The sequence below is a fragment of the Phoca vitulina genome, unplaced genomic scaffold, assembly GCF_004348235.1.
Source record: "Phoca vitulina isolate PV1807 unplaced genomic scaffold, GSC_HSeal_1.0 scaffold13, whole genome shotgun sequence".
NCBI lineage: Eukaryota > Metazoa > Chordata > Mammalia > Carnivora > Phocidae > Phoca > Phoca vitulina.
This window is the reverse complement of record NW_022589716.1, coordinates 13974088-13986723: the sequence shown is the minus strand read 5'-3', so window position 1 is coordinate 13986723 and position 12636 is coordinate 13974088. Positions and strand designations below refer to the sequence as shown.

The 12636-nt window shown below is 40.9% G+C and overlaps 1 protein-coding gene across 4 annotated transcripts in view; it reads left to right on the top strand.

The window, feature by feature from the left end:
• Window positions 1-12636, top strand: part of ARHGEF3 (Rho guanine nucleotide exchange factor 3) — a 293559-nt gene that overhangs the window by 269343 nt on the left and 11580 nt on the right. For all 4 annotated transcript variants that reach the window (XM_032411537.1, XM_032411539.1, XM_032411538.1 and 1 more), the window contains 4 exons: window positions 477-539; window positions 2628-2724; window positions 2901-2977; window positions 7814-8071. In XM_032411537.1, coding sequence (XP_032267428.1) covers window positions 477-539; window positions 2628-2724; window positions 2901-2977; window positions 7814-8071 — 495 coding nt within the window. The remainder of the gene's footprint in view (window positions 1-476; window positions 540-2627; window positions 2725-2900; window positions 2978-7813; window positions 8072-12636) is intronic.

Genomic DNA, 12636 nt, shown 5'->3' with positions numbered 1-12636 from the left:
ATAAAGCTTTCTGCTGAGATTCACCTTCTGTTGAGTAGAACAAAGACAAATTGTGATGGTCCAGTTCATAATACTGCCATGCCCATCACTGAGAACAGACCTGTTTATGATGGTTGCTGCACACATGAGAGACGCAGAATCCAACTGTCATTATTTTACCTAAAATAGTTCCCTCTTGTCTGGCTGCACCCAAGTTCTGTAACGTGAAAGATGACTTACTGGGTTGGAAACATATGTGGAACCCCTTTCTTCCACAAACGGGTGAGTACATTATATAGAAGTTTTGCAAAATTCTTCCTTTATAGGTTTTAGCTACTTGGACGCATTTGCTGCAGGTTAATTTAACTTTTTAAGGAATCCTTTAAAAATGTTTAAGAAATGGGTAGATCTGGGGCTTTGAGCAACAGAACCAGCACTGTTTGAATTTGGTCTCATAAATGGAGTGTTCAGTGAATGTGTTTTGTCTTTGCTTGCAGGCAATCTTTGAGCTTTCCCAAGGGGAAGAAGACTTGATAGAGGACTTGAAATTGGCAAAAAAGGTAAATTTGAATCCAGTAGTCATTTGGGCCACCTCCTTTTTTTTTTTTTTTCTCTTATGAGTAATTTCACAATTCTAAGATTGTGCTTTAGGAGCACTCTTTTTATGGCTAAGACAGATCATCAACAATTGAGAAGAATCTGCACAAACCAAGTAGTGGGGAAAATGGCTCAAAACAAGAAGGTTCTCTGCATCTGGTGCCTGTAGGGTTTCTCCTGTGCATGTCTCTAATGCACCTCAAAGAATATTTGAGTTTAATCAGGAAGTGTTCGTAGAGGCCTGACTTTCCATATATTTCATTGTCTCTCATGGTGGAGCCTCCTTACCCTTGGGAGCAAGCGTGCGGATGTCTGAAACTGGCACGATGTCTTAGAAATAAAGCCACTTGAATCTCCTAAGTAGAGAAAGTGGTTAAGTGAGGCAGTTGGATACTATCATGTGAATTAGGGTCTTTTATATAGAAACTTGTGTTTTAATCACATTGTGTGCGGGAAGGGAGAGGAAACCCAAGCCTTGTAGCCTGTATTGTCTGGACAACAAACTTTCCTCAAAACCTTTCCATTCCAGTGACGCCCCCCCACCCCCCGAAGGCTGAAATCCAGATTCCTTCATCTGATATTCCCAGCCCCCTTTAAAGAATCACAGGGTTGGAAAGATGCCTCCCTTCTTTTAAGCGTCCTTAGTCCAGATTCCTGCTAATATGAAGTCCCGTCTGTAGCATTCCCAGGAGATGGCCATCCACACTTCGCTTGGACACAGCCAAGAAACTGAGTTTTTAGGCAGGGCTGGAGGAGGAGGAAGACGGAGATGACAAAGAAGGCATTTAACTCTGTTTCAAGATTTCCCGAAGCTAAGCACCTTAAGGATGTTTTACTGCCGTCCTTTTGCTTATGGTGGTTCTACCTTCTTGGAAACCCTTCCTTTCCTTTCAACCATCCATATCCAGCCATCCTCCAGGAACTAGCTCAAATCTCAATTCATTCCTCACCAGTATTTACTGCCTCCTTCTCCATGCCAGGCAGCTCTTAAATCTCCCTTGACTACTCCAGCTTTAATTCTCTCACCCTCTAAGCAGTTATAGTTTGATCAGCTTTTGCTGCTATGGGACATCTCTCCTGTTTTTAGTCTTGAGCTTTTAAAAACATATATCTAATTATCCACGTGTTTTTCTTACCTCCCAATTAGCTTTTTAAGTCTTCTTGGAAGCAGGGACTGTGCCATCTGAGTTTTTGCACTCTGTTACAGTGACCTGGGTATGATTGTGCGTTCTTGTTTAATTATCATTAATAAGAGATGATAAGATTGACAGAGATTTTCGTCTTGTGGCTTCAGAGCAGTCATAAAGGATGCCATCACTTTTCTTTTCTTTTCTGTTTTTAAATTTTATTTTTTTTATTATGTTATGTTAATCCCCATACATTACATCATTAGTTTTTGATGTAGTGATCCATGATTCATTGTTTTCATATAACACCCAGTGCTCCATTCAATACGTGTCCTCTTCAATACCCATCACCAGGCTAACCCATTCCCCCACCCCCCTCCCCTCTAAAACCCTCAGTTTGTTTCTCGGAGTCCATAGTCTCTCATGGTTCGTCTCCCCCTCCGATTTCCCCCCCTTCATTTTTCCCTTCCTTCTCTTAATGGCCTCTTCTTTCTTTCTTTGCTTAGTTTAAAGAGGGACTAATTGAAAAAGAACCTGCTAGTAACTAATTCTGTATAAATTAGCAGCTTTTCAAGCTGCAAGGTCTTCAATAACGTTAAATTTTAAAACATTATACAAATCAGATCGGCTCTGTACTTAGGATTTGTGCCCTTGCCCAGATGTATGATATACTAGAATAAAAAAGCTTTTTAAAAATCTGCTTTGGTTTATCAACAACCACAGATGGCTCAAGGCAATGCTGGATTCTCATCTGCTCTGGCCACACCCATCTGGTGTCTCCGCAGCATTTTGGAAGAAGTTGTTGGGGAGGGCCAAATATTTTGTTATTATGTGGGGTCTCACAGACACCAACACCGTTTACATTAACCACTTGCTTCCTCTGATTTTAAATGTTTGCTTCTATCTCTTGCCCTTCTTGTGCAGGCCTATCATGACCCCATGCTGAAACTCTCCATAATGACAGAACAAGAGTTGAATCAAATTTTTGGAACACTGGACTCTCTCATTCCTCTACACGAAGGTATAATTTTGTTCCCAGGATGAGTCATGACTTGTAGCCTTGATTGAGTCGTCCCACAAGTCATGATTATGTAATAATGTGATTAACCCAGAATCTACTTCCAGTCTTGTTCATATTTGAATGCCTAACAAAATAAGCATTCTGTTTTGTTTTGTTGTTGTTGTTTTTTTAACCAGAGCTCCTTAGTCAACTTCGAGATGCTCGGAAGCCCGATGGCTCCACCGAACATGTCGGTCACATCCTCGTGGGCTGGGTAAGAAAAGTTCTCTAGTCTTGATTGAGCATAAATTTCAATAATGGAGATAGAGTTTCATTTTAGCTAGACTTTTTGTATTGGCACATATTAGTTTTACATCATAAATGGCAAATTCCTAGCAAAATTTATCATATTTAGGCTTTATCTCTTCAACCCATGGAAACAGTTTTTTTTCTTAATACAAATTTGCAGCATTTAAAGATAACATGGCCTTTTTGCAATAAAATAAGTAAAGGCCCACATGAAATAAGGTAAAACTAGTTAATATTCAATTGAGGCCAATTACTACTAATATAATTATTATCATTTCTATTCCAGTAAATATTCACAGACATATTTTTATCCATCACCAAAAAAAGGCGCTTTTATTCAGCCTCCAAAAAAAACTCTCATGGTCAAATGTAGTTTCATACACAAGGTAATACTAAATGTTGTTAATGTTTAGCATATATCTGATTTTGAGTAACTTCATGGGAAGGCTTGGTATCATGTTGACCTTCATCCCAAATAACCCATCCCCTTTCCTAATTAAACAAAGAAATCAGCTGTGACCTTAGATTAGGGGTTCTAAATTTATGGTCTTGGGGCTCAATTTGTGTTTTGTTGGGTGCATAATGTGGTCGTTCATTTGCTTAATGTACCTTAGACCAGGCATGCACTTTCTATTTTGCCACAGTCCCCACCATTCCCTATTACCATACCTCTGTTTCCTTTGAGTCCTTGAGTGTACCATCCCAGCTCCAGGTGGTTCTCATTTGTCATGAAGCAGGTAATAAAAGCAGATTACTTTGATGACTTCTTCCAGGCAAGATTAGATCTCTCATCTCTCTGATCCACACAGTCTTCCAGAAAAATAGGCAGGAATTGCCACGGCAGCCAGCATTAGAGTCATCCCACTGTTTGGGGAATGTTGTGAAGGTTATAAATCCTACTATCACCGTGTGAGTTCTCTTGATCCAGTTACACTTGTAGTTATATTTTAACCTTCCTAGGCCTTCCGGTTCCTGTGTTTTGATGTTGATCCCTTATCCTAACTTCTGCTTCTCAATTACTGCCTTGATCAAGAAAGTTTGAGGGTTTCATGACTTAGATAGCTTTAGTTCAGAAGTCACTGTTAGCATGGAGGCCGAAATACCCCAAGGGCATCTGAAAGGCAAGCAATGTTCTAAGATGAATAATTTAGAAAATGTGCCTTAATATTTCAGGAGAGCTCATTCATCTTATATTTTTGACTTATTATAAGACGTGGTAGGTGCTTTAACTTCTTTAGCCTTCAAAGAAATTTCTCTAAAGAGAGCCAGCCAGCTGGAGACAGAGAAGGTGTAATGAGAAGAGAGATTCTGCCTCAATATTTCTTAAACTTCCTGAGTCTGTGGGCTGCTTTGATGGGCATGGAGGGGCCAGTGAGGCCACACTCCAGAATTAGCACGATGCTGCTGTCTTTGACGAGATGGCAATATACAACGACATGGTTTCCATAGGCATCATATACAGACTGACAGTTCACACCAGAAGCAGAAGTGGTTTTGCCTTGTTATTAATTTGCCTTGTTATTAATTTTTTTTCTGAAATAAATGTTTGCCACTCTTACTAGGAAATTGGTTTGATCTGGGGGTGGCTTTTGCAGGCCTTTTCTGTACATACTCAAAGGAAATGTGACCACTTCCACTGGTCTCTGAACCCTTCAGACATCAAATGGGGACTTACAGCTTGAAGAGCAGCCTAAAATTAAACAACTGGCCCATTGTGACCAGACCTCATGAGAAACGGCCCTTATTTATCAGGCCCGACGAGCTGTTAAATGTTTTCCCACTTTTAACTGCAGATGTGTCCGTGCGAGTGGGAACTGTAAACCAAGGGGTACATCTGTTTGAGTTCTGGTCTTTTTAACGGAACAAAATAAACATCTGAGGGGACTTTGAATGAGAAAAGTCAGAGCCCATTCGACCCATGAAAAATTGATTTATTCGCCACCCCCACCCCCAACCCCCCCCCCCCCCCGGGGAAAAAAGGTGGGAAAAAAAAAACAAAAACCCTTTTAAACAAGTGAGCCTCCCAAATGGGACAGGCCTGGCCAGTCCTTTTGACCTTAGAATGAATCAATTACTTGTACGTTGAAGGCCTGAAGCAGAGTGGTGGTTTCCTCAGGGAGCCACCCTGGTCACTGAGGATCCGTCTCCCGCACTGGTGTAGGCCTGATCCCATACACTTCCCCTCTTGGACAGAAACAACTTCCCAAGCGACTTATCTTCATGCTAACGTTTTTTCAGTAATAAATTTATATAATTTAATTTATATAATTTAATAAATTTGAATAATTTACAAGCTCTCCAAGGCAGCAAGTTCTCATGTTAATTTGGGTTCTAATTAAATTTTAATTCTATAGAGAGAGGCAGGGTACATGGAAGCAAAAAAAAATGGGTTTGTTCTGCCGCTTTTCACAAGGTTAGGGAGATAGAATTTCTAAAGAAAGTGAAAGAGTTTCCTTTATAAATTCTTGATGGTCTATTTAAAGAGCTGTCGAGGAGTTCAGAGCTTTGGGGAGAAGGCTAGGGGAAGAACATGCTGCAGACTGGTTTTGTCTCTAGCTGAACAAGTAGTTTTGCTTCTCTAAACCACAATTTCTTCAATAAAAATATCCTAGGGATAAATAACAACAAAAAAATAATTTTTTACTAATTATACTTTTGCTTTAATAGCTGGTACTTACAGATTCTTACCCAGAAGCCAAGCTCTTTTTTTTTGTCTGCCTTATCTCATTAAAAGATAGGAGGACAATAGTATATGCATTCTATAAGTGGGGAAACTGAGGCTCAGAAGGGTCACCTGACTAGTAACTATCCAGGTTAGGCTTTGAGCATGATTATCCCTGGTTCCAGAGTCTGCCCGCTTAACCACTGTATTATCACCTCTCACATTTTATGTAAGTGAATGTGTATGTATTTGGGAACCAGGATGTGTACATTCTTCCTTCCCTATCAAATCATCACTCATGGCCCTTTCTAGTCTGTGGGGTTGAACCAGATCGCCTTTCAGGTCATGCCCAGGAAATGAGCACCCTGTCAGGTGTGAACAGGACCAGAGCTGGTTCGGGTTGCCATGGCAGTGGGGGCGGCAGGATCAGAGAGTAATGGCCCATTGGACAGTGAGCAGCAGTGTGGTCAGAGTTCCTCACTGGTTTACATCCGATAGTTACTGCTGATTTGTTTCTCCATAATGAAAACATTGGGCATTTCCAGGTCTTTTTAAAAGGCGAGGAAGTGGAAATGAAATTAAGAGGGCCTGAAGCTCTTTTTAATTAACTCTGAAAATCTAAATTACAAGCCACAATACCACCTCTGGGGTGTGTGTGTGTGTGTGTGTGTGTGTGTGTGTGTGTAAGTGTGTAAGTAGCAATTATCATTACTTATACAAATATAAGGTTGAGGAAAGAATTTCTGCAGCTCTTTTTAACACAAATAAAGGTTTGTGTTTTTTTATGACACATAAGGAAGGTAGACCTTTCCAAAGAATGTTAAACTCGACAGTGAACTTAAACATTACTTCCTTGGTATCTTTTTTTGGTTTCAGTCACTGAGAAAATAATTTCAATAAGAGGTATAAAAGAAGCACCAGAATACTTACACTTTGACCCATTGTTCAGATGCTGCCACAGTTTATTTCTAAGCCATGTTCCCAGGCCATCAAATATTACCTAATCTGGAAACCATTAAACACTCATTTATTTGTTCATTCAGAATATAAACTTTGAATGTCTGTGGATGGAAAGCCCAATGCAAAGTTTGAGGATGCAGAAATTAAAGACCCTCTTGCCACTGTCTTGCTCTGAATCCCTCCACAGGGCAGGGGTTGTGGTAAATGTGGGTCCTTAGTGCAAGGGAGAGAAGCAAACACAGCAGGGCCATTGGCTGCTTTTTATCGCCTCTGGTACCTTTCCAGAAGCTGACAGCCCATGCATTAGGATGCTGAGCCTTGGGTGCCACTAATAGGAAGGAGTGGAAAAGGGAGATGAACAGCCTTCTTACTGGGTCTCTGACTCTGTGTTTGCACAGTGTGACTGCTGGGACATGTCAGGGAAATTAGTATTTTGCTGGAAGGAAGATAGTGAAGTTGAAGTGTTCCAAAGTCTTTAGGCTTAAATGTTCTTTGCGTGGTGTTGTGATGTTAACCATGAGGTATAGACAAGAATCTAACCTAAAAGATTTTTCTAAATGCTTCCTGCATCTAATTTTTTTTATTATACTTTTGCTTTAACTTCGTGGAGTTCTTTATAATTGGCCCACCTTGGAACCAGGTAACCTTCAGCTAACATAGAGTTGCTTGCACCAGGCCTTGCAAAGGGCTGGGCCATGAAGTCTGACTCCTTGCTTTCTTGTTATGCCACTAAGTCCTCCAGATGAGTTTCTTATGAATAATTTTAAAAGAAATCCCATTTGTTTGTTTTTAAAGATAGGAAGCTTTCCCCTCACCAGACACTTTTGGAAGTTCAGGAAAATTTTGAGCTGTATGTGTATGCAGTTTCTCTGGTTCTTTTGTTTCTAGCTTAGATTGGCAGGAACCCAAACAAATTATGTTGGGGTCTTAACAATCAAGAAACTAAACGTGCAACTAAGAAAATAACTTTGTGCAAGCAAGCCAAACCCTAAAAACTGTTCATTGCCTGCGATTTTGAAGATTGCACTAGTCTTTCTCCTCTAGTCATGCGCATAAAGGAATGTTGGCCAGGCCTGGAGACCGGTTAGGTTTTGTTCAGTCTGCACAAGTGGTACTCGCTGGTAGCTTCAGAGCACAGTCAGCTCCACACTCCAACCCTGTTTGATGTTCCTTTCCTAGCTGCCTTGTCTCAGCTCCTATGACAGCTACTGCAGCAATCAAGTCGCCGCCAAGGCTCTGCTGGACCACAAAAAACAAGACCACCGAGTCCAGGATTTCCTACAGCGATGTTTAGAATCCCCCTTTAGCCGCAAGCTAGATCTCTGGAATTTTCTTGATATTCCAAGGAGCCGTCTAGTGAAATACCCTCTGCTTCTTCGAGAAATCTTGAGGCACACACCAAATGATAATCCAGATCAGCAACACCTGGAAGAAGCTGTAAGTTCATCTGTTTCTTTCTGTCTTTACCTTGTTTTCTCCGTTGTGTCTAGATTGGGTGCGTGGGTGAATCGTGGGTGTCTGGGTACACGGGACCCAGGGGTCTTGGCTTCCAGGCTTGGTGCTACCATCAGTCATGTTTTGATTTTGAAAGTGACTTCTTCTCTCTCTGCCTCACTCTCCCAACCTATAAAATGCAGTGTTTATATGAAATACACCCAAAGGTCGCTTTGATTTCTAAAAGTTCTTGATTTTGTATAGGTGACTCTGTAATCTGTAATTACAATTCATAATAAACTGTAATCTGCTACAACAGTTGCGAGGGTTAAGATCTCTGGAGATTTTAAATTGAATATCTTTGTTTAGTTAGCAAATCGGAGTTGCCTCTTACCTTAGCCCCTGAGCCCATTTGTGAAGTCGACACCCGTTTCAGATCCAGCTCTCTTCGGCCTCTGGCTGCAGTGAGGGACCGACCTAGTCAAACCTCCTGCTCACCAGAAAATGTTCATTAAGTATGGAGAGAGAGAGAGATTCTTCCCTAGCAGCAGTAGAAGACCAGGAAAATGGATCCATCTCATGAGAATATTGTGAACAGTGAGTGTTCTGTCTGGAGAGCTTGGTTCTGATTGGGGTGCTCTGCAGGACAGGGCAGAGGCGATAGCAGGCCAGGAGGAGCCCGTGGCCTGAGCAAAGCTTTGGAGGAATGACAGGACAAAGAAATGCCTGGGGACTACCGTGGATCAGTCTGCCCACAGCTGAGGATACTCTGAGGAAGCTGCAGGAGAGAAGGCAGAAGATGGGAGTTCAGATCTGGTTCTAGAGGATTTTAAATAGATGTTTTTCCTTTGTTTGTTTGTTGTTTTCTAAGTAGCTGGGATTCAGGGTTCAAATGCCAGCTCCATTGCTGACAAGCTGTGGAAGCTTGGACATGTTAGTCTCCTTGTCTGTAGGATAGGGGACAGCGGAGGAAGGGGCTAGGGACAGGGAGGCAAGCTGAGAGGCTGCTGCAGTGGTCCAGGCCTGCAGTCATGGAAACCTGCTGAGGGAGGAGCCATGGGGATGGAGGCTTAGAGACCAATTCAAAGGGCTCGTTCCCTGACTGCATCTGGAACAGAAAGAGGATATGCATAGGTGACTTGAAAATCAGAAGCCATGAAACCTATGAGCAAACCGGCTATCTCCTCCCAGAGAGGGGTTTAATAATAATTAGTAGTAATCACAACAATAATAATTCTAGCAATACCTGCTGACATTTCTTGAGTACCTAGTAAATCAGCTTTATGTAATCACTTTATAGGTTATATATCTCATTTAATCCTTATAATAATCTATGAGATAGCTGTCCTTGTTAGGGTTGGATAGCTGTCCATATTCCAGAAGAGGCTTGGAGGGCTTGAATAACTTGCCTGGGTCCGGAACCAGCACGTGATGAGGTTGATGTCAAATCTCTCAGTGCGGACTGCAAATACTGTGCCTGTTCCACTATTTTATGATCCTGTACCACGGAGCTGAAAGCCTGGATACTTCCTTGAGCCCCCGTTGCCTGTAGAATTACAGAAAGCTGTCCGGCCCCCAGGCTTTGTGGAGAGGCCTCATGGGTGCAGAGCTGGGCCAGGTGCCTCCTTGTAGGGATAGAGAAGATAGAGGAAAGATGCTCTTGACTGATTACAAACACACACAGACCAGGTCCCCAGTCCAGCACGGATAAGGGACACAGGCACCGGGGAGGAGGCCCATCCCACTTCATCATGTCTGTTTTTTACTACCGGGAAGCATGCAGTAGAGTTGCCCCCTGTCCATATTTCATCCCAGCAAGTGTGTGGTCTGCAGGAATGAAAACAACAGGGAGCTCGAGCTAGTCTAAATAATTACTTTTTTGAAGCACGTGAGCCTGCTCTGAGTTTTACTGTTAAGATTTCTTCTTTTTAATATGCGGCATGAAAGAAGAATGCTCTGTTTCTAAAATTGCTCAGTGAGCTAAAGTTTGGATTTAAAAACAGATAAGAAGATGGTTGTTTGCAATATGAAAGGATGTACCAGTTTCCCTAGTGCATAAAATGTGATGTCATTTTTAAAAGTTGAATCTGCACCTAGTTATTCAGGCAGATTTGTGTGTGAAGCGTGGCAGACCCGCATTTGAAAATGTCTGCAAAGCAAGTCTTCTAAATGCCCACTTATACAATAGAGGCACAGCAATGTTAGGGCTTTTTTTTTCTCCTTCTTTTCAAAATCCTCTGGGCATTAACCCAGATGAACAGAAATATTTAGCCCTGTACTCTTGGGTACATTGTGAATGCCTGATAAACATAAAACCCATAGTACCAACATAGCTTGAATTACATGTTCCCTGAATAGATTTTCCACCTATGAAAAGGGAAAAATCAGAGAACCTAATAAGTAAATTGCTTCTACACCAAGTGTCCAGTCCTATAATTAGATCTAAAAAAAGGTCTTGCTTTTACTGCAATGCATAAACTACCACATCTTTATTAGAATTTCTTAACAGTGTTTCGGAGGGTTAATAGAAATTTCCTCCAAAAGAGAACATTTTTAAATAGAACTTCAGATATTTAGATAGTCCAGAGGTCTGGTTGTTTATCATTTTAAATTCTAAGGATTGTTTCAGGCAACAAATGATCTGGCAGACCATCTCTTCTCTCCGCCCGCCACTGTTCCCCAACTCCTGAAAAAAAAATATATCACTGGAATCAATGAGAAGAACAGTCCTGCTGTTCCTGCCGTGCGGGCTGCTATTCTTGGTTCATGTCACAAGCCTACGAATAAATGACATTACCGCACAAGGAACCAGACAGGGCTTTTAGATTCCGCTTTGAGGATGATGATTACGGCATGTGTGGGCTTAACCCCTGCTCTGTTACCAGGTATTTGTCATCGTCTTGCTTTACTGGTCCTTTCCCTTCAGTTTGAACCCTGATGAGAGGTGCAACAATAAATTGAACTTGAATGCACAACCACCGTGACTGTTTGCTATTGGCAATCTGCTATATACACCTTTACTCCTCCCTGTGATTCTGCACAATAAATACCTCTCAAGAACCAATACAGGGGGCACCTATGTGGTTCAGTCGGTTGAGCGTCCCATTCTTGGTTTTGACTCAGACCATGATCTCATGGGTCTTGGGCTCAAGCCCTGGTTGGGCTCTGCACTCAGCAGGGAGTCTGCTTGAGATTCTCTCCCTCTGCCCCTCCCCCCACTTGCATTCTCTCTCTCTCTTTCTCTCAAATACATAAATCTTAAAAAAAAAAAAAAAACAGTGCAGAGATTAGATACTTATGGTATAGAGGTGGATATGACTACAAAATAAGATTTTTAATAAATGAAAGCAGGCCCAGAAGTGCTATTATAATGTCCACAAAGAATGTGGAATAACGCTGATTGTTTCTATCATTTGGTCTCTCTAGCTTTTCAAACACCAGAGAAAGAAGTAGCATCAGACAGTAGTCATAGCTGCCTGAGGAACCACTGGGCTGTGTGAGTTTATTAATCTTCATGTGATATGTCAGCTGTTCAGTCCCTGAATTAAATTAGGAAGTGCACACATATTTATGCCTACAGTACATCATTTTTCTGGTCTCCTGGATACTTGCAGGAACCTCAGAAAATTGACTCAAGACCCAGTTAATTCCAGGTAAACCTAGTAATAGTAAACTCTAAAAAGAGCCACAGCAATTAATGCTAAGACCTTTAAAAGCAAGGAAAAAGTATGGATTCCACTACACATTAAAAAAGTAGTAAGGCTAAAGGTTAAGGTAGACATAAAAGAATTTGTCAGGTACCTCCCATATATTTTAAGGCTTCTTGAGGGCAGGGACCCTGTCGCATTTCTTTGAATGATACCATCTAGTTTGACACTGGACAGATGCTCAACAAGCATTAATTGAATTAATTTGAAGGATGAGTCATAACTTTAGTATGTTTTGTGAAGTTTCCTATTCTTTTCTTTTCTTTTTTGGTTTTTTTGAAAGTAACAATAATCAGGCATGTCTGAAAACCAAGAGGGGGAAAAAACAAAGAGAAAGTTTGTATATCAAAGCGTTCTATTTATTATTTGTTTTATGTTACTAAAACTCAGATTAATTTCATAGGACTTACATTTAATGTCACATTGACATTAAAAGCCAAAAAGATTATTTTATGCTACAAAAAGCCTGTGTTTTTTTAAAAGATGTATTTATTATCAAAGTAGTGCTACCGCCAAAATTTGGGAGGTAGAAAAAAGAATAAATGAGCTTTAAAACTCATAATAGCTACAAAAATATATAGATTATGCATCTGTTCATAGGGTATAGTCACCAGACTTCAACTCAGAGCTGTAAGATCTTCTGTCAGACTTGCATGGAAATGCCAGAGTTCTAACTGTTTTATCCAGTTGGCTTTGGGCAGAAGGTATCATTTCACTAGAATGTGAAAAATAATCACTTAACAATCTTAGAATTCACTGCCACTTTAACACATTACAAGATCTGGTAAGTTCTCACTGAGTAAAGTCTTCTTTTAAAAAAATCTTGCTTTTCAGAGATTGTTTTGTTTTTCCATTAAGTAA